Here is a 22,739-nt window from a genome sequence, read left to right on the forward strand (position 1 = left end):
TCATCTATACAGTCCCATCCTGCAGTATATGACTCCTGTACTGTATATAAAGCCCTATTATGAAGTAAATCACTCCTCTAATCTATATCGAGCCCCACCCTGCAGTACATCACTCATCACCACTAAAAACAGCCCCATCCTGAAGTACATTGCTCCATTCCTGTACAGTATATACAGCCTCATCCAGCAGTATAAAACTTCTATCCATTATATACAACTCTATCCTGTAGTGCAGTTAGGTCCTCCTGAAACATTTGGACAGTGACACAAGTTTTGGCATTTTAGCTGATTACCAACATATTCTTACTCAAGATATAGTTATATAATCATTATGAGCTTAAAGTGCATACTCTCAGCTTTAATTTGAGGGTATTAACATTGTACTTAGAATAAGGGTTTAAGAATTACAACTCTTTAATATGTTTCAAGGGACCAAAGAAAATTGAACAATTATCTCAAAATATCTTTAATGGGCTATTCTCTCATTAATTCTTAATCGATGAAGCAGGTACAATGTCTGGAGATAATTCCTGGTGTGGCATTTGCATTTGGAAGCTATTGCTGTGAACCCACAACATACGGTCAAAGGAATGCTCGATAGTAGTGAAACAGATGATATTTAGGCTGAAAAAAAAGAAGTAATCCATCAGAGAGATAGCAGAGATGTTAGGAGTGGCCAAATCAGTTTGGTTTGTTCAGCAAAAAAAATGCGTACTGGTCAGCTTGGGAACGCAAAAGGGCCTGGATGTCCACAGAAGACAACAGTGGTGGACTATCTCAAAATCCTTTCCTTTGTGAAGTAAAACTCATTAACAACATCCACCCAAGTGATGAACACTCTCTAGGAAGTAGGTGTTTCAGTATCAAAGTCTATAATAAAGAGAAGAATGCATGATAGCAAATACAGAGGGTTGACCACAAGGTGCAACCCATTAATCAGCCTTAAAATAGAAAGGCCAGATTAGGTTTTACCAAAACATATTTAAAGAAACCAGCCCAGTTCTGGAAAAGCATTCCTTTGGACAGATGAAACTAAGATCAACCTGTAGCAGAATAATGGGAAGAAGAAAGTATGGAGAAGGCTTGAAGTCAGTTCATGATCCAAAGCATACCACATCCTCTGTAAAACATGGTGGAGGCAGTATAATGGCATGGGCAATCATGGCTTCCAGTGGCACTGGGACACTAGAGTTCATTAACGATGTGACTGAAGACAGAAGCAGCTGGATGAATTCTGAAGTGTACATAGTGATTCTTCATGCTCAGATTCAACCAAATTCAGCAAGGTTGATTGGACAGCGCTTCACAGTACAGATGGACAATGACCCAAAACATACTGCAAAAGCAACCCAGGAGTTTAAGGCAAAGGAGTGAAATATTCTGCAATACCTCAGTTATTTCATTTTAACTCCAAAATAGTGTCATGCATAAAGATTAGTGGACCTAATTTATGGACCTAACTGTATCTCACTCCTATGCGCAATATACAGTCTCATCCTGCAGTACATCAGTCCTCTACTCTATATACAGTTCTCTCTTGCCTCTCATCTATGTACAGCCCCACCCTGCAATATATTACTCCCCTTCACTATATAAAGTCCTATCCTACAGCATATCATTAGTCTTCTATATATAGCCCCATTCTGCAATAATACATCACTCCTCTCAGGTCACTTGGATGCATATGCCCCTCCACCCCTTCTAAGACAGTCCTCAGAGGCACAAACTCCATTGTAGCTGCCATACGCAGTCAGTATCACAGCTCACGCAAAATGGTGCAATGACATCATCTTGACGTGTTTTAAGCCAGTGACGTCCAGTGAGTGCCCCTACCGTTCTCTAGGCCGCTGGCCTAAATTGACCTGTGTCCTACAGAATGGAGAACAGTATGGCAGGGAGACCATGGCTCCCTGCTCTATCACAGAGTTTTGCTGTATTGGTGTACTGTAACCCCTCGTAGCTACGTTTTTGCACAGTGCCATAAATTAATGGGTGAAAGTTGTTTTGGCAGCACCAGAGGGACAAAGCCAAAATTAAAAGGAGGTTTTAATGTCATGGTAGAAGGCTGTATAATAAAGCTATAAATACGAATGTTACAATTGTGATTTTTATTTGATATAATTCCATGGTTTAAATGTTAATCTTGTAAAATAAATATAATCTGTGCAAACTAGCCATAGACAGTCAATGTTAGTAGTCTGATCTCATCCAGTCAGATATGTCTGTGTGACCCTGCCTTTAGTAATAGGTGCACGTAAATGGTGTTCCTTTACAGAGAAAATATCATAATGAATATGAGCTATACTATTATGCCTGTTCATAAAGTAGTATTCAGCATGTAGTCTGCCAGAGCTGCAGAAAAGCTTTTATCACATTTCCATTGTTTAATTTTGCTTACTCATTACTGCAGCAAGCCATGAAACAGTCAGTGTACTGTCCACGTCATTTCTTGTCCTGGATTACACCTTTGTACAGTAATATTTCGAGGACTTATCACAGGCAATCGAAGTTCTTTCTTGGCAAGACAAATTGAAAGTTTGAGCTGACTGATAGCATGATAGCTCTCATGAAGTTTATATTATATGTAACTAAACAAGCCCTACATACAAAAATATGTTTATTTTTGCAGGAGGAAGGTGAACTTCTTAATCCTGGGTGTCTTGCAGATGGCATTCTTGAAACCTCTTTTTAATTTCATCGGCTTGATACTTTGGGCTGATGGAATTTACAATCCAGAAGATGTAAGATATTTCTTTTAAATGTAACATTACCTGTTTAATCTTTGTGAGTAATATATTCTTGAATACATTCCTGCCATAGAACCTTAAATGAAACCTGTCATCAGGATTGCAAACCCCAAACTACTTACATTCACCTTTAGCTCTTTCAAAAACAAGTCCAGCAATACCTTCCATGTCCAGTCCATTCTACAGTTGCCAAAAAATTAGGGCTTGGCTTGTTATGCAAATGAGGCTGTAAATCTGAAGCCTCTGTCACTCCCGCTCCAGCCCAGCGCTGCCTCATCTAGTGTAAAGGGAATCTCTCACCCCCTGGGACATATATGACCTATTAATATGGGCATATAGCTAATAGAAATGTTACACTAGTCCTACCTTTATGCCTCATATTAATGGTCTTGTTCTTGATGATGAGAAATGCTATATTCTTTCTGTATGCTAATAGTTTTTTCCAGGCTGTGGGGTGTGCGGTGCCTGGAAGAAATCTCTGTCTCCTGTCCTCATTGTAATACTTGCCCCCTCCATCAGCGTCACTTATGGCCCTGGAATCTTGCGCCCTGCATTCCCTCAAAAATCCATACATCTTTGTCTCTTCTGTGGGCACTGCATTCAGGGATCTTCTGCGCAGGCGCCCATGAGTCACTGTGACCTCCGGTGTGTGTGCCGATAAGGTGTTCTCCTCATTTCCTCCTTGCATAGTCATCACTAGGAATCATGTGTACATGGCGATAACTATACAGGAAGGAAGTTGGGAGAGCACCTTATCGGCACGCACGCCGGAGGTCGCCGGCGCCTGCGCAGAAGGTCCCTGAATGCAATGCCCAACAGAAGGGAGGATGAGGTATGTATTTCTGAGGAATTGTAACACACAGGCACGGGATTCCGGGGCCACAACTGACGTGCATGGGAGAGGGGTAGCACTACTATGAAGAGAGGAGGCAGGAATTTCTTCCAGGCACCGCGCACCCTGGAGTCTGGAAGAAATTATTAGAATACGGAAAGAATATAACATTTCTCAAGAAGACCATTAATATGAGGCATACAGGTAGGACTAGTTTAACATATCTATCAAATGTATGCCCATACTAATAGGTCATATACGTCCCGGGGTGGGACAGATTCCCTTTAAGTATGGAGGTCTATGAGTTGTGCATTATATTATATGAATGATATGGGCAGTATATTACACTAATATTGATAACTATGGACTGTAAATTATACTCCATGGATGACTATGGTCTGTGCAGTTCAGTATATGAAGGACTATGGGATGCATTATACTATATGGAGGACAATGGGGGGTGCATTATACTTCTGCTATGGGGTCTCATGATCTCTATGTATGCCCCTGGTGAGTGTAATGGTTTATTTTTTCTATACATTAAAGAACAGGGGCAGAACGGGGATCATATATGTTATGATCTGGTGACCTTGGAGCCGCATGAAAACTTTCTCTGGAGTCGGTGGAACCTGTACTGACCGCAAATCCTGAACTAACACCGCAACTAGAAGTAGCCGTGGGGTGTGCCTAACAAACCCTAGACACCTCGACACAGCCGGAGAACTAAATACCCCTATAGATGGAAATAGGAATGCTATCTTGCCTCAGAGCAGACCCCCAAAGGATAGGCAGCCCCCCACGAATAATGACTGAGTAGGAGAAGAATAGACACACGCAGGTAGAAAACAGGATTTAGCAAAAGAGGCCACTCTAGCTAAATAGAAAAGGATAGGACAGATTACTAGGCGGTCAGTATTAAAACCCTTCCAAAAATATCCACAGCAGATAATACAAAAATTTCCACAATCTAACTAAAGACATGGAATGTATATCTGCCACTCCAGAGAATCCAACAAGACTGAGAAAATACTGACACAGTCTAAGCTGGACAAGAAAACACAAAGAAGAGCACTGAATTGTGAAGCACACAGCATGTGTGCCACAGGAAAAAAAACCAGACACTTATCTTTGCTGATTTGGCAGAAAGGCAGGAGGAACCAGGCAGAGGTCCAACACCTCCCAACAACAATTGACAACTGGCAAGGACTAATGAATCCTGCACACCTAAATACCCCAGTCAGAACTGCAATCAGCAGACACACCTGACCAGGACTGCAACCCAGGGACAACTGCATTACCACCTACTACCACCGGAGGGAACCCAAAAGCAGAATTCACAACAGTACCCTCTCCTTGAGGAGGGGTCACCGAACCCTCACCAGTGCCCCCAGGCCGATCAGGACGAGCCAGATGAAAGGCACGGATCAGATCAGCAGCATGGACATCAGAAGCAAAAACCCAAGAATTATCCTCCTGACCATAACCCTTCCATTTGACAAGGTACTGAAGCCTCCGCCTCGAAAAACGAGAATTCAAAATCTTCTCAACCACATACTCCAACTCCCCATCAACCAAAACAGGGGCCGGAGGATCAACAGAGGGAACAACGGGCACCACATATTTCCGCAATAAAGATCTATGGAAGACATTATGGATAGCAAAAGAGGCCGGAAGCGCCAATCAAAAAGACACCGGATTAATAATCTCAGAAATCCTATAAGGACCAATAAACCGAGGCTTAAACTTAGGGGAAGAGACCTTCATAGGAACATAACGGGAAGACAACCAAACCAAATCCCCAACCCGAAGCCGGGAACCAACACACCGACGACGGTTAGCAAAACGTTGAGCCTCCTCCTGAGACAACACCAAATTGTCCACCACATGAGCCCAAATCTGCTGCAACCTGTCAACCACAGAATCCACACCAGGACAGTCAGAAGGCTCAACCTGCCCAGAAGAAAAACGAGGATGAAAACCAAAATTACAAAAAAAAGGCGAAACCAAAGTAGCCGAACTAGCCTGATTATTAAGGGCAAACTCGGCCAATGGCAAAAAGGCCACCCAATCATCCTGATCGGCAGACACAAAGCATCTCAAATAAGTCTCCAAAGTCTGATTAGTTCGCTCGGTCTGGCCATTTGTCTGAGGATGAAATGCAGAAGAAAAAGACAAATCAATGCCCATCCTAGCACAAAAGGCCCGCCAAAACCTAGAAACAAACTGGAAACCTCTGTCGGACACAATATTCTCCGGAATACCATGCAAACGAACCACATGCTGAAAAAAAAACGGAACCAACTCTGAAGAGGAAGGCAATTTAGGCAAAGGCACCAAATGAACCATCTTAGAAAACCGGTCACAAACAACCCAGATAACCGACATCCTCTGGGAAACAGGAAGATCAGAAATAAAATCCATAGAAATATGCGTCCAGGGCCTCTCAGGGACCGGGAATGGCAAAAGTAACCCACTAGCACGGGAACAACAAGGCTTGGCCTGCGCACAAGTCCCACAGGACTGCACAAAAGAACGCACATCACGTGACAACTGAGGCCACCAAAAGGACCTACCAACCAAATCTCTGGTACCAAAAATACCAGGATGACCAGCCAACACAGAACAGTGAACCTCAGAAATCACTCTACTAGTCCATCTGTCAGGAACAAACAATTTCCCCACAGGACAGCGGTCAGGTCTAGGGTTGAGCGAAACGGGTCGGCCATTTTCAGAAGTCGCCGACTTTTGGCAAAGTCGGGTTTCATGAAACCCGACCCGACCCCTGTGTGGGGTCGGCCATGAGGTCGGCGATCTTCTGAATCTGGTATCGGAATTCCGATACCGAGTTCCGATATGTTTGCGATATCGGAAATCGGTATCGGAATCCACATTTAAGTGTAAAATAAAGAATTAAAATAAAAAATATTGATATACTCACCTCTCCGGAGGCCCCTGGACATCGCCGCTGGTAACCGGCAGCCTTCTTTGCTTAAAATGAGCGCGTTTACGGCCTTCCATGATGTCACAGCTTCTGATTGGTCGCGTGCCGCTCATGTGACCGCCACACGACCAATCACAAGCCGTGACGTAATTCTCAGGTCCTAAATTCCTCATTCTAGGAATTTAGGACCTGAGAATTACGTCACGGCTTGTGATTGGTCGCGTGGCGGTCACATGAGCGGCACGCGACCAATCAGAAGCTGTGACGTCATGGAAGGTCCTGAACGCGCTCATTTTAAGCAAAGAAGGCTGCCGGTTACCAGCGGTGATGTCCAGGGGCCTCCGGACGGGTGAGTATATCAATATTTTTTATTTTAATTCTTTATTTTACACATTAATATGGATCCCAGGGCCTGAAGGAGAGTTTCCTCTCCTTCAGACCCTGGGAACCATAGTATCCCATTGCACTGCATTGGGTTTCGTGTTTCGGCCGACCCCGACTTTTTTATAGGATCGGCCGATTTCGCTCTACCCGACTTTTGAGAAAGTCGGGTTTCGTGAAACCCGACCCGATCCTATAAAAATAAAAGTCGCTCAACCCTAGTCAGGTCTATCAGCCTGAAATTCCTGAAGAACCCGCCGTAAATCAGGGGAAATGGCAGAAAGGACCACCCCTTCTTTCAGAATGCCGACCGGTTCAAGGACCTCAGGAGAATCAGGCAAAAAACTCCTAGAAAGGGCATCAGCCTTAATATTCCTAGAACCCGGAAGATACGAAACCAAGAAATCAAAACGGGAAAAAAACAAGGACCATCGAGCCTGTCTAGGACTCAGCCGTTTGGCAGACTCGAGGTAAATCAAATTCTTATGATCGGTCAGGACCACAATACGGTGCTTAGCTCCCTCAAGCCAATGTCGCCACTCCTCAAACGCCCACTTCATAGCCAACAACTCCCGATTGCCGACATCATAATTGCGTTCAGCAGGCGAAAACTTGCAGGAGAAGAAGGCACACGGTTTCATCAAAGAACCAACAGAATCCCTCTGAGACAAAACGGCCCCTGCCCCAATCTCAGAAGCATCAATCTCAACCTGAAACGGAAGAGAAACATCTGGTTGGCACAACACCGGAGCAGAAGTAAATCGGCGTTTAAGCTCCTGAAAGGCAGAGACGGCCGCAGAGGACCAATTCACCACATCAGCGCCTTTTTTCATCAAATCAGTCAAGGGTTTAACCACGCTGGAGAAGTTAGCAATGAACCGGCGATAAAAATTTGCAAAACCCAAAAATTTCTGAAGGCTCTTCACGGATGTGGGTTGAATCCAATCATGAATGGCCTGAACCTTAACCGGATCCATCTCCATAGATGAGGGAGAAAAAATAAAGCCCAAAAAAGAAACCTTCTGCACCCCAAAGAGACACTTAGACCCCTTCACAAACAAAGCATTGTCACGAAGGATCTGAAATACCATCCTGACCTGTTCCACATGAGACTTCCAATCATCGGAAAAAATCAAAATATCGTCCAAATATACTATCAAGAATTTATCAATATAAGTCCGGAAGATATCATGCATGAAGGATTGAAAAACAGATGGAGCGTTAGTGAGCCCGAATGGCATCACAAGGTATTCAAAATGGCCTTCGGGCGTATTAAATGCAGTTTTCCATTCATCACCCTGCTTAATACGAACCAAATTATATGCCCCCCGAAGGTCAATCTTCGTAAACCAACTAGCCCCCTTAATCCTAGCAAACAAATCGGAAAGCAAAGGTAAAGGGTATTGAAACTTGACCGTGATCTTATTCAAGAGGCGATAATCAATACAAGGTCTCAAGGCGCCATCCTTCTTAGCAACAAAAAAAAAACCCTGCTCCCAACGGTGAAGAAGATGGCCGAATATGCCCTTTCTCCAAAGACTCCTTAACATAACTCCGCATGGCGGTATGTTCAGGCACAGACAGGTTGAAAAGTCGGCCGTTAGGAAACTTACTGCCTGGAATCAAGTCAATAGCACAATCACAGTCCCTGTGCGGTGGAAGGGAACTGGACTTGGGCTCATCGAATACATCCTGAAAATCAGACAAAAACTCTGGAATTTCAGAAGAGGAAGAAAAGGAGATTGACATCAAAGGAACATCATTATGAACCCCCTGACAACCCCAACTAGTCACAGACATAGATTTCCAATCCAACACAGGATTATGTACCTGCAACCACGGAAAACCCAGCACGATAACATCATGCAAATTATGCAACACCAGAAATCGACAATCTTCCTGATGGGCTGGCGCCATGTGCATGGTCACCTGTGTCCAAAACTGGGGCTTATTTTTAGCCAAAGGTGTAGCACCAATCCCCCTTAAAGGAATAGGGTTCTGCATAGGCTGCAAGGGAAAACCACAACGCCTGGCAAACTCAAAATCCATTAAGTTCAAGGCGGCGCCTGAATCCACAAACGCCATGACAGAAAATGATGACAATTAGCAGATCAAGGACACCGATAACAGAAATTTAGGTTGTACAGTACTGATAGTAAATGAACTAGCGATCCTTTTTGTCCGCTTAGGGCAGACTGAAATGACATGAGAAGCGTCGCCACAATAATAACACAACCTATTCTGACGTCTGAATCCTTGTCGTTCTGTTCTAGACAAAATCCTATCACACTGCATTGGCTCAGGACTTTGCTCTAAGGATGACGCCACAGCGCGCACAGTTTGACGCTCCCGCAAGCGCCGATCAATCTGAATGGCCAGAGACATAGAATCACTCAGACCGGAAGGCGTGGGAAACCCCACCATAACATCTTTAACGGATTCAGAAAGACCCTTTCTGAAAATTGCCACCAAAGCATCATCATTCCATTTAGTCAACACAGACCATTTTCTGAATTTCTGACAATACAATTCTGCCGCCTCTTGACCCTGAGACAGGGCCAACAAGGTTTTCTCCGCTTGATCCACAGAATTCAGTTCATCATATAATAATCCTAAAGCCTGAAAAAAGGAATCTACATTAAGCAAGGCCGGATTCCCAGATTCCAGGGAAAATGCCCAATCCTGTGGATCGCCATGCAGCAGGGAGATGACAATTTTAACCTGCTGAATGGACTCACCGGAGGATCGCGGTCTCAGAGCAAAAAACAGTTTACAATTGTTTTTAAAACCCCAAAATTTGGACCTATCACCAAAAAACAAATCAGGAGTAGGAATCTTCGGCTCTAAAGCAGGAGTCTGAACAATATAATCAGAAATACCCTGTACCCTAGCAGCAAGCTGGTCTACACGAGAAGCTAATTCCTGAACATCCATGCTGGCACAAAACTCCTCAGCCACCCATAAATAAAGAGGGAAGAAAAGACAAAACAGACTGCAGAAAAAAAAATGGCTCAACACCTTTCTTCCCTTCTTCTGAGATGCATTTAACTCATTATGGGCCAGTTGTACTGTTATGATCTGGTGACCTTGGAGCCGCATGAAAACTTTCTCTGGAGTCAGTGGAACCTGTACTGACCGCAAATCCTGAACTAACACCGCAACTAGAAGTAGCCGTGGGGTGTGCCTAACAAACCCTAGACACCTCGACACAGCCGGAGGACTAAATACCCCTATAGATGGAAATAGGAATGCTATCTTGCCTCAGAGCAGACCCCCAAAGGATAGGCAGCCCCCCACGAATAATGACTGTGAGTAGGAGAAGAATAGACACACGCAGGTAGAAAACAGGATTTAGCAAAAGAGGCCACTCTAGCTAAATAGAAAAGGATAGGACAGATTACTAGGCGGTCAGTATTAAAACCCTTCCAAAAATATCCACAGCAGATAATACAAAAAGTTCCACAATCTAACTAAAGACATGGAATGTATATCTGCCACTCCAGAGAATCCAACAAGACTGAGAAAATACTGACACAGTCTAAGCTGGACAAGAAAACACAAAGAAGAGCACTGAATTGTGAAGCACACAGCATGTGTGCCACAGGAAAAAAAAACCAGACACTTATCTTTGCTGATTTGGCAGAAAGGCAGGAGGAACCAGGCAGAGGTCCAACACCTCCCAACAACAATTGACAACTGGCAAGGACTAATGAATCCTGCACACCTAAATACCCCAGTCAGAACTGCAATCAGCAGACACACCTGACCAGGACTGCAACCCAGGGACAACTGCATTACCACCTACTACCACCGGAGGGAACCCAAAAGCAGAATTCACAACACATATACCAAGATAGGAGATTATATATATATATATATATATATATATATATATATATATATATATATATATATATATATTTATATATATATATATACCAGTATGAGACCTAGGGCGATATGTACAGCGGCATGTAAAAGTTTGGGCATCCCTGATTAAAATTACTGTTATTGTGAACAGTTACGCAAGTTCAAGATGAAATTTACTCTAGAAGGCCTAAAGTTAACACATTTCCTTTGTATTTTAAGCAAAAAAAATATATATATTGTCATTTTTAAAAATTACACAAAAGAAAATGGGAGGAATCAAAAGTTCGGGGACTCTTGGAGATTTGTGTGATCAGATAACTTTGACTAAGGTTTCAGACGACTGTAATTAGCATGTTAGAGTTATGGCTTGTTCACTATCATTGTCAGAAAATGCCAGGTGACGCTAATTTCCCAGCTATATAAAAACCCAGCCTCCTTTAAGACTGTGCCAAAAAAACAGCAGCCATGGGTTCTTCTAATCCGATGCCTAGCACTCTGAAAATGAAAAAAAAAATTCTTAGTAACACATATAATGTCTTGTAGGGTAATTTTCAAACATTTTAACAGTTTTCTATGACTTTTAGCTCTCAGGCGCCAGTGTGGCACTATGGATGAATGTGGTTCTTGGCTTCTGTACAGTTTTAGCACTATGGCCCATTGGGATACTTTTCCGTGAGGCCAGAGTTCATTTGGCTGAATTCAACATGGGAACAAAATTTGCAGTTTTTCAGGTAAGAATCGAGGAAATATTTCTCATTTGTCAATGTTCCCTCTATATCTCTATTAGCAGTAACAACTAACAAGGCTTTTAACCCCTTTCCTCCACCACCCATTTTATTTTTTTCATTTTTTTCCCAGTCTTCTTCCAAGAGCCATAACTTTTTTGGCTTTTTTATTTATTTAATTTGCGGGATGAGTTGTCATTTTGAATAACGTTATTCATTGTACATTAAATGTACTGAGAAATGAAAAAAATGTGAATTTAGGAAAAAATATAATTCCGTCATCACTATTTGGCTTTATTTTTACGGCCTATGTTCTGTGGTAAAAGTTACTCTGAATCTTGATCTTGTATTATTCTGGTGACCACACTTTTCCAGATTTTTTCTATTTAAGTGGAGAGAAAAAAAAATCTGAAAAATATTATTTTTTTGGTTTGTGTCGCTTTTTCCTGAGACCCATAACATTTTTGTTTTTTCATTGATTGAGTTGGTTGAAGGTTTGCTTTTTTTTGAGTGACAACTCAAGCTGATGGCTTTAATGATAGCATTTTTGGCTATGTGGAACATTTTGATCTGTTTTTATTGCATTTTATTAGGTAGAAGTAGTGAGCAAAAGTACACATTTCTGGCATTTAGATTTTTATTGCATTTGTATTTACTAATCGGGTTAATTAATTTTATATTTTGATTGATCAGACTTTTATGAATGCGGTGATACCAAATATGTTTATTTTAATTTTTAAGTTTCTATATTTTCATTGTGGATGATTTGAACTTTTATATTTTTTAATATTAAAAAATATATATATATTTTTAAATGTATTACTTTATTCTTAAGTAACCTCAGGGGCCTTGAACCTGCATCATCTCATCGCTTATACCATATACTGCAATACAATGGACGAGTGGTGTACACCTCTGTGCCTCATCATGAATCCTGCTCCAGTCCCTGCTGAAGTAAGATTTGTGGCGTTGCAAATGTACCCATCCTTGTGGCGTAGCAGTATATTGTGAAAATGATGGTCTCCTTGGAAGCCCAGCTGCTTGCCAGAGAAACCATCAGCACACCACTCTCTCATCATGGAATATATTCCAATTGGTGCCCAAAATGGCACGCCACCACAATTGTGATACTTAAGTGCTGCTGTCACAGATTGACTGTCATTTAAGAGATAAACATCAGCTATGAGAGCTAACTCCAGTTGCTTCCAGTACATGCAGGTTGCTGCCTATATAACACAGTTTGTGCCCATCGAATATGGAGCTTCTAAGCCCATTCCATGCAATAGTACCAGACACTTAAGAAAAGAGTTAATGTTTTCAACTCACCATAACAACCTATCATCAATCAGTAGTAGTGGAGCATAGGGACCTCTCGTCAAACTCAATTTGACAGGTGGACACGCCCCTATCAAAGTGTATCAAAGTGTGTAACCCTACCCCTCCCTGCCTGCTGACAGCAGCTGTGTGCCTGCTCCCCCTCCCTTTTTGATATAGTTTAATTTGTTAATACAGTGAATATTATCCCAGTAAATGTTTTATATTAGTTGTTTATATGCTATATTAAGAGTAGCCTTATTTGATAACCCACTGGGAGAATGAGGCTGTGTTTCTGTAGCATTATTCTGCTGTGAGCTTGAAGGATTCTAGTACTATAATTGCTAACAGCTGCTAAGAGTTTCTGTGATGGGGATACAAACATTCCACTAGCTAGCACCTGTTAAAATGTATCTGTACTGATCACTAACTAGATGTCAGGGTGTGTGTGTTGAAGATACAAACATTCCACACAAGCAGTGTTAAATAGGCATCATACGAATGCCGTAGTGAGTATAAAATGTATTAAATTGATTACTGATACTCTTCCAACAAATTGATAACGATATCATAAGTGTATTATTTTATTTATAGCCCCAATAATATTTATTCTCTTTTATTTACATTTTCATACACCTATAGTCCCAATAATATTTATTTGGCCAGCAGTTAATTAAATAAAAGCGCATAAAGTGTGTTAAATAGACATCATACGGTATGAATTGAATGAGTCTGATACTATAATTGCTAGATTATCGTATCAAAGTGTATTATTACACCTATCATTACAACTTTTATTACATAAGTCCTTTTATTTATAGTCCCAATAATATTTATTCTCTTTTATTTACATTTTCATACACCTATAGTCCCAATAATATTTATTTGGCCAGCAGTTAATTAAATAAAAGCGCATAAAGTGTGTTAAATAGACATCATACGGTATGAATTGAATGAGTCTGATACTATAATTGCTAGATTATCGTATCAAAGTGTATTATTACACCTATCATTACAACTTTTATTACATAAGTCCTTTTATTTATAGTCACAATAATATTTATTCTCTTTTATTTACATTTTCATACACCTATAGTCCCAATAATATTTATTTGGCCAGCAGTTAATTAAATAAAAGCGCATAAAGTGTGTTAAATAGACATCATACGGTATGAATTGAATGAGTCTGATACTATAATTGCTAGATTATCGTATCAAAGTGTATTATTACACCTATCATTACAACTTTTATTACATAAGTCCTTTTATTTATAGTCACAATAATATTTATTCTCTTTTATTTACATTTTCATACACCTATAGTCCCAATAATATTTATTTGGCCAGCAGTTAATTAAATAAAAGCGCATAAAGTGTGTTAAATAGACATCATACGGTATGAATTGAATGAGTCTGATACTATAATTGCTAGATTATCGTATCAAAGTGTATTATTTGCTCCCGTAGTCAGAGCAGTGTGTTTTAGACTCAGTGTTTCTGTCTGCAGCATGTAATGTGTAAGAAGTTCATCAGCACACACATGGTTCCTCAATCAGCACAGCAAAACGAGTTTCTGTGTTGGAGATACAAACATTCCACTTGCTAGCAGCTGTTAAAATGTATCTGTACTGACCACTAACTAGACAGGCAGACTTTCTGTGTTGGAGATACAAACATTCCACACAAGCACTCCTTAAACCACACAGAAATAATTTGATGTTGTGATTATTATCACCTTTTATTTATAGTCACAATAATATTTATTCTCTTTTATTTACATTTTCATACACCTATAGTCCCAATAATATTTATTCTCTTTTATTGACATTTTCATAAACCTATAGTCCCAATAATATTTATTTGACCAGCAGATAATTAATTAAAATCGCATAAAGCATATTAAATAGACAGCGTACGGATACCGCAGTGAATCAAAATGTATTAAATTGATTACTGATACGATTCCAACAAGTTGATAATAATATCAAAGTGTATTATTTTATTTATAGTCCCAATAATATTTATTCTCTTTTATTGACATTTTCATACACCTATAGTCCCAATAATATTTATTTGACCAGTGTTGGACAGTCATTTATCAGTTTTTCATATGTATCACAGAAAGATTTAGCTTGATCTGTGCGAGTTTGTTGGCATATTATGTACATTCTGTGTTTATGCATCATTATTTCATACTGTGATTCTCATTTTATGAGTTTTATAACAGATCAGACTGATTTACGGACATATTATGTATAATTACTAGTTAATTGGACAGTCATAATAATAATAATCATACACCGCAAAATTGTGTCAATATTGGGCTACTATGAAATTTTCCATAAAAATCTTCTTGGTTATCCCAAGACACGTAAGAAACAAATGCATGACTTTTAGCACCGACACAGCCACGTATATTATTCAATCTTTCTTTAATTCAACATTATTTTATCACATATTAATTTCACAGCTGTCTGTGCTGTCTATTTGCACACAACCATTTTGAATCCATGTTTTGCTGACCTTAAACATTTTGTATAACAGATGTGTTTCGCCTGATTTTTCTAGCGCAGCTCGCTGAGCGTTACCACTGTACTCATTTCTCTTTGCTGCTTCTGAATGTACACTATTCTCACCCAGGGACAGTTTTCCTTTAAAAAATATGAATATTATTGAATATAATGTTTTACATATGTTACAGTATTTTATTTTTATTAATAGTTACTTTTAACTATTCTTTTAGAGTGTCTAGTAGATTTATATTCTTTGCCTGATATATTTCTACACAAAGCTTCAAAACTATTTTGTAATTTATAATGTATCACAGTAGTTTCATATGAAGCTACATCTTAGGCCCCATTCAGACTATTGTAATATCTGTAGCTTAAAATAGAGCCAAATAGCTACTTACAAATCCGGGCATACAGCATTGATTTTAATGGGGTCTAAGGGGTTTCTATCAAGGTTTCCACATAATAGTTATGGAAAGAATAATGCTACGGAATTGGCCGCTCCAGTTATAAAACAAAAATGATGAAAATTATCTATGATGATAATGTGAAAAAGGCTTATGCAGTGGGTTTATGGATCTCTACAATAAACACCATGTGTAGAAATTTGGTTCTAGAACTTGTTGGATTAGTGAATATAATAACGTTTGTCATATTTTATAACATGCAGCTAATGATTCTTGCTTTCAACTTGTATGTAACTGGATTAAAATAAAGAATAATGACCTAGCTGATTGTTTGGGTGATATTGTAAAACCATTTATTGTTTCTACTACTTGGCAATTGTTACATTCAGTTATTTTTATTTATTTATTTATTTATTATTATTATTTTTATTTTTATTTTTTTTATTTATTTTTTTATATATATATTTTTTTTATTTATTTATTTTTTTCCCTTGGAATTTGTTAGTCATTACAATTATTTTTGCTCCCAAGATAGGTTTTTAGAGTCACCAAGTTACATAAATGTGCAGGCTCCTGAATATTACAATTACAAAACATTCAAAGTTTGTTTCTCCACTTTTTGCAGATAATAAATCTTAATTTCTTTATAATTTGACTTTTAGTTACAGTTTGTTTCAGTTCTTTGCCGTTCTATGTATACCGTAAATTTTGCTTCCTTTCAGTGAATAATATAAGACAAATTATTTTTATTCAAAAAACATCTAACTTATGTATACTTTTAAAGCTTTGTTACATTTCTAGCCAGTCTACACCATGCTGTGTAACATAAAAACATGTGGTCTTGTAGTGATTTAATATAGTGCACCAAACATGATATGGTTTTTGGTTTCTCTGAACTGGCGCAAACAAAACATATAAGGTAGTACGGCACAAGATGTGTGAGCGTACCCGCAGCTCGCTGAGCGTTGCCACTGTACTCACTTCTCTTTGCTGCTTCTGAATGTACACTATTCTCACCCATGGAGAGTTCTCCTTTAAAATATGAATATTATTGAATATAATGTTTTACTTATGTTACAGTATTTTATTTTCCTGGTGTTACTTTTGTTCATGTATTACTGGTCTCTTCTGCAGTTGTGATTCGAACCTTTTCTATATAAATATGGGTAAATGAATTGTCCATTATAGAACCATTTTGAATCCATGTTTTGTAGACCTTAAACATTTTGTATAACAGATGTGTTTCTCCTGGTTTTTTTTTTTTTTTTTTCTTGGTTAAGGGAGCACTGATGTTTTAATAAACTTTGAATAAATAACTGTGCATACATAAGAAACCTTGCAATATATCTTTATAGAAATAATACTTCTGCACTCATGGCCACTTCTCCTCCACCTTTGCCTCCTGAACTCATCATTCACTGTGAAATAATGCAAAAATCCATCTTTGTGCTGATGGAGGCATCAACATCTTGCCATTATAAGTTTATGGCTCTGTAAAGAGAGATGAGAATTGTCGAAAGGAGATGGAGGCAGACACACACACACAACACACAGAACACACGCACAACAAAGAAACAGAACACACGCGCAACAAACACACAGAACACACGCACAACAAACACACATAACATACAGAACACACACAACACATACAACACACAACAAACATACACACACAACATACAGAACACACACAACACATGCAACACACACAACAAACATACACACAGCATACAGAACACATACAACACATACAGCACACACACAACATACAGAACACACACACAACACATACAACACACACAACAAACATACACACACAACATACAGAACACACACAACACACACAACAAACATACACACAACAAACACACAGAACACACACAAACAACACACACACAAGAAACACAAACACACACACACAACACACGCGTGCTGCCTCACATTATCATCATAGATAATTTTCATCATTTTTGTTTTATAACTGGAGCGGCCAATTCTGTAGCATTATTCTTTCCATAACTATTATGTGGAAACCTTGATAGAAACCCCTTAGACCCCATTAAAATCAATGCTGTATGTCCGGATTTGTAAGTAGCTATTTGGCTCTATTTTAAGCTACAGATATTACAATAGTCTGAATGGGGCCTAAGATGTAGCTTCATATATGAAACTACTGTGATACATTATAAATTACAAAATAGTTTTGAAGCTTTGTGTAGAAATATATCAGGCAAAGAATATAAATCTACTAGACACTCTAAAAGAATAGTTAAAAGTAACTATTAATAAAAATAAAATACTGTAACATATGTAAAACATTATATTCAATAATATTCATATTTTTTAAAGGAAAACTGTCCCTGGGTGAGAATAGTGTACATTCAGAAGCAGCAAAGAGAAATGAGTACAGTGGTAACGCTCAGCGAGCTGCGCTAGAAAAATCAGGAGAAACACATCTGTTATACAAAATGTTTAAGGTCAGCAAAACATGGATTCAAAATGGTTGTGTGCAAATAGACAGCACAGACAGCTGTGAAATTAATATGTGATAAAATAATGTTGAATTAAAGAAAGATTAAATAATATACATGGCTGTGTCGGTGCTAAAAGTCATGCATTTGTTTCTTACGTGTCTTGGGATAACCAAGAAGATTTTTATGGAAAATTTCATAGTAGCCCAATATTGACACAATTTTGCGGTGTATGATTATTATTATTATGACTGTCCAATTAACTAGTAATTATACATAATATGTCCGTAAATCAGTCTGATCTGTTATAAAACTCATAAAATGAGAATCACAGTATGAAATAATGATGCATAAACACAGAATGTACATAATATGCCAACAAACTCGCACAGATCAAGCTAAATCTTTCTGTGATACATATGAAAAACTGATAAATGACTGTCCAACACTGGTCAAATAAATATTATTGGGACTATAGGTGTATGAAAATGTCAATAAAAGAGAATAAATATTATTGGGACTATAAATAAAATAATACACTTTGATATTATTATCAACTTGTTGGAATCGTATCAGTAATCAATTTAATACATTTTGATTCACTGCGGTATCCGTACGCTGTCTATTTAATATGCTTTATGCAATTTTAATTAATTATCTGCTGGTCAAATAAATATTATTGGGACTATAGGTTTATGAAAATGTCAATAAAAGAGAATAAATATTATTGGGACTATAGGTGTATGAAAATGTAAATAAAAGAGAATAAATATTATTGTGACTATAAATAAAAGGTGATAATAATCACAACATCAAATTATTTCTGTGTGGTTTAAGGAGTGCTTGTGTGGAATGTTTGTATCTCCAACACAGAAAGTCTGCCTGTCTAGTTAGTGGTCAGTACAGATACATTTTAACAGCTGCTAGCAAGTGGAATGTTTGTATCTCCAACACAAAACTCGTTTTGCTGTGCTGATTGAGGAACCATGTGTGTGCTGATGAACTTCTTACACATTACATGCTGCAGACAGAAACACTGAGTCTAAAATACACTGCTCTGATTACGGGAGCAAATAATACACTTTGATACGATAATCTAGCAATTATAGTATCAGACTCATTCAATTCATACCGTATGATGTCTATTTAACACACTTTATGCGCTTTTATTTAATTAACTGCTGGCCAAATAAATATTATTGGGACTATAGGTGTATGAAAATGTAAATAAAAGAGAATAAATATTATTGTGACTATAAATAAAAGGACTTATGTAATAAAAGTTGTAATGATAGGTGTAATAATACACTTTGATACGATAATCTAGCAATTATAGTATCAGACTCATTCAATTCATACCGTATGATGTCTATTTAACACACTTTATGCGCTTTTATTTAATTAACTGCTGGCCAAATAAATATTATTGGGACTATAGGTGTATGAAAATGTAAATAAAAGAGAATAAATATTATTGGGACTATAAATAAAAGGACTTATGTAATAAAAGTTGTAATGATAGGTGTAATAATACACTTTGATACGATAATCTAGCAATTATAGTATCAGACTCATTCAATTCATACCGTATGATGTCTATTTAACACACTTTATGCGCTTTTATTTAATTAACTGCTGGCCAAATAAATATTATTGGGACTATAGGTGTATGAAAATGTAAATAAAAGAGAATAAATATTATTGTGACTATAAATAAAAGGACTTATGTAATAAAAGTTGTAATGATAGGTGTAATAATACACTTTGATACGATAATCTAGCAATTATAGTATCAGACTCATTCAATTCATACCGTGATGTCTATTTAACACACTTTATGCGCTTTTATTTAATTAACTGCTGGCCAAATAAATATTATTGGGACTATAGGTGTATGAAAATGTAAATAAAAGAGAATAAATATTATTGTGACTATAAATAAAAGGACTTATGTAATAAAAGTTGTAATGATAGGTGTAATAATACACTTTGATACGATAATCTAGCAATTATAGTATCAGACTCATTCAATTCATACCGTATGATGTCTATTTAACACACTTTATGCGCTTTTATTTAATTAACTGCTGGCCAAATAAATATTATTGGGACTATAGGTGTATGAAAATGTAAATAAAAGAGAATAAATATTATTGTGACTATAAATAAAAGGACTTATGTAATAAAAGTTGTAATGATAGGTGTAATAATACACTTTGATACGATAATCTAGCAATTATAGTATCAGACTCATTCAATTCATACCGTGATGTCTATTTAACACACTTTATGCGCTTTTATTTAATTAACTGCTGGCCAAATAAATATTATTGGGACTATAGGTGTATGAAAATGTAAATAAAAGAGAATAAATATTATTGTGACTATAAATAAAAGGACTTATGTAATAAAAGTTGTAATGATAGGTGTAATAATACACTTTGATATGATAATCTAGCAATTATAGTATCAGACTCATTCAATTCATACCGTATGATGTCTATTTAACACACTTTATGCGCTTTTATTTAATTAACTGCTGGCCAAATAAATATTATTGGGACTATAGGTGTATGAAAATGTAAATAAAAGAGAATAAATATTATTGGGACTATAAATAAAAGGACTTATGTAATAATAGTTGTAATGATAGGTGTAATAATACACTTTGTTACGATAATCTAGCAATTATAGTATCAGACTCATTCAATTCATACCGTATGATGTCTATTTAACACACTTTATGCGCTTTTATTTAATTAACTGCTGGCCAAATAAATATTATTGGGACTATAGGTGTATGAAAATGTAAATAAAAGAGAATAAATATTATTGGGGCTATAAATAAAATAATACACTTATGATATCGTTATCAATTTGTTGGAAGAGTATCAGTAATCAATTTAATACATTTTATACTCACTACGGCATTCGTATGATGCCTATTTAACACTGCTTGTGTGGAATGTTTGTATCTCCAACACACACACCCTGACATCTAGTTAGTGATCAGTACAGATACATTTTAACAGGTGCTAGCTAGTGGAATGTTTGTATCCCCATCACAGAAACTCTTAGCAGCTGTTAGCAATTATAGTACTAGAATCCTTCAAGCTCACAGCAGAATAATGCTACAGAAACACAGCCTCATTCTCCCAGTGGGTTATCAAATAAGGCTACTCTTAATATAGCATATAAACAACTAATATAAAACATTTACTGGGATAATATTCACTGTATTAACAAATTAAACTATATCAAAAAGGGAGGGGGAGCAGGCACACAGCTGCTGTCAGCAGGCAGGGAGGGGTAGGGTTACACACTTTGATACACTTTGATAGGGGCGTGTCCACCTGTCAAATTGAGTTTGACGAGAGGTCCCTATGCTCCACTACTATCAGTATATATGATAAGTTGCTGATCTCCAGGACTGGAAGTCCAAGTTCTGAGAAACCAAAAAATCCTGAGTATGAGGCTCTCTAGTTCCTACTTTGTATATACTGATGGCCAAGAATGTGCAACACCTATCTATTGTCTATAGGACTGATGGATGTATCAAAACTTCATCATTTATATATATTTAGTATCATACAGTACAGACCAAAAGTTTGGACACACCTTCTCATTTAAAGATTTTTCTGTATTTTCATGACTATGAAAATTGTAAATTCACATTGAAGGGATCAAAGCTATGAATTAACACATGTGGAATTATATACTTAACAAAAAAGTGTGAAACAACTGAAAATATGTCTTATATTCTAGGCTCTTCAAAGTAGCCACCTTTTGCTTTGATGACTGCTTTGCACACTCTTGGCATTCTCTTGATGAGCTTCAAGAGGTAGTCACCGGAAATGGTCTTCCAATAATCTTGAAGGAGTTCACAGAGATGCTTAGCACTTGTTGGCCCTTTTGCCTTCACCCCAAACCATCTCGATTGGGTTTAGGTATGGTGACTGTGGAGGCCAGGTCATCTGGCGTAGCAACCCATCACTCTCCTTCTTGGTCAAATAGCCCTTACCCAGCCTGGAGGTGTGTTTGGGGTCATTGTCCTGTTGAAAAATAAATGATGGTCCAACTAAACGCAAACCGGATGGAATAGCATGCCGCTGCAAGATGCTGTGGTAGCCATGCTGGTTCAGTATGCCTTCAATTTTGAATAAATCCCCAACAATGTCACCAGCAAAGCATCCCCACACCATCACACCTCCTCCTCCATGCTTCACTGTGGGAACCAGGCATGTAGAGTCCATCCGTTCACCTTTTCTGCATCGCACAAAGACACGGTGGTTGGAACCAAAGATCTCAAATTTGGCCTCATCAGACCAAAGCACAGATTTCCACTGGTCTAATGTCCATTCCTTGTGTTCTTTATCCCAAACAAGTCTCTTCTGCTTGTTGCCTGTCCTTAGCTGTGGTTTCCTAGCAGCTATTTTACCATGAAGGCCTGCTGCACAAAGAATCCTCTTAACAGTTGTTGTAGAGATGTGTCTGATGCTAGAACTCTGTGTGGCATTGACCTGGTCTCTAATCTGAGC

The 22,739-nt window shown here is 38.0% G+C and overlaps 1 protein-coding gene across 1 annotated transcript in view; it reads left to right on the plus strand.

The window, feature by feature from the left end:
- SLC51A (solute carrier family 51 member A) overlaps positions 1–22,739 on the plus strand; it is a 79,937-nt gene that overhangs the window by 38,155 nt on the left and 19,043 nt on the right. Inside the window, exons 6-7 of the mRNA XM_077290243.1 lie at positions 2,630–2,741; positions 11,356–11,502. Coding sequence (XP_077146358.1) covers positions 2,630–2,741; positions 11,356–11,502 — 259 coding nt within the window. The remainder of the gene's footprint in view (positions 1–2,629; positions 2,742–11,355; positions 11,503–22,739) is intronic.

This window comes from Ranitomeya variabilis, chromosome 2 (assembly GCF_051348905.1).
Source record: "Ranitomeya variabilis isolate aRanVar5 chromosome 2, aRanVar5.hap1, whole genome shotgun sequence".
Classification (NCBI taxonomy): Eukaryota; Metazoa; Chordata; class Amphibia; order Anura; family Dendrobatidae; genus Ranitomeya; species Ranitomeya variabilis.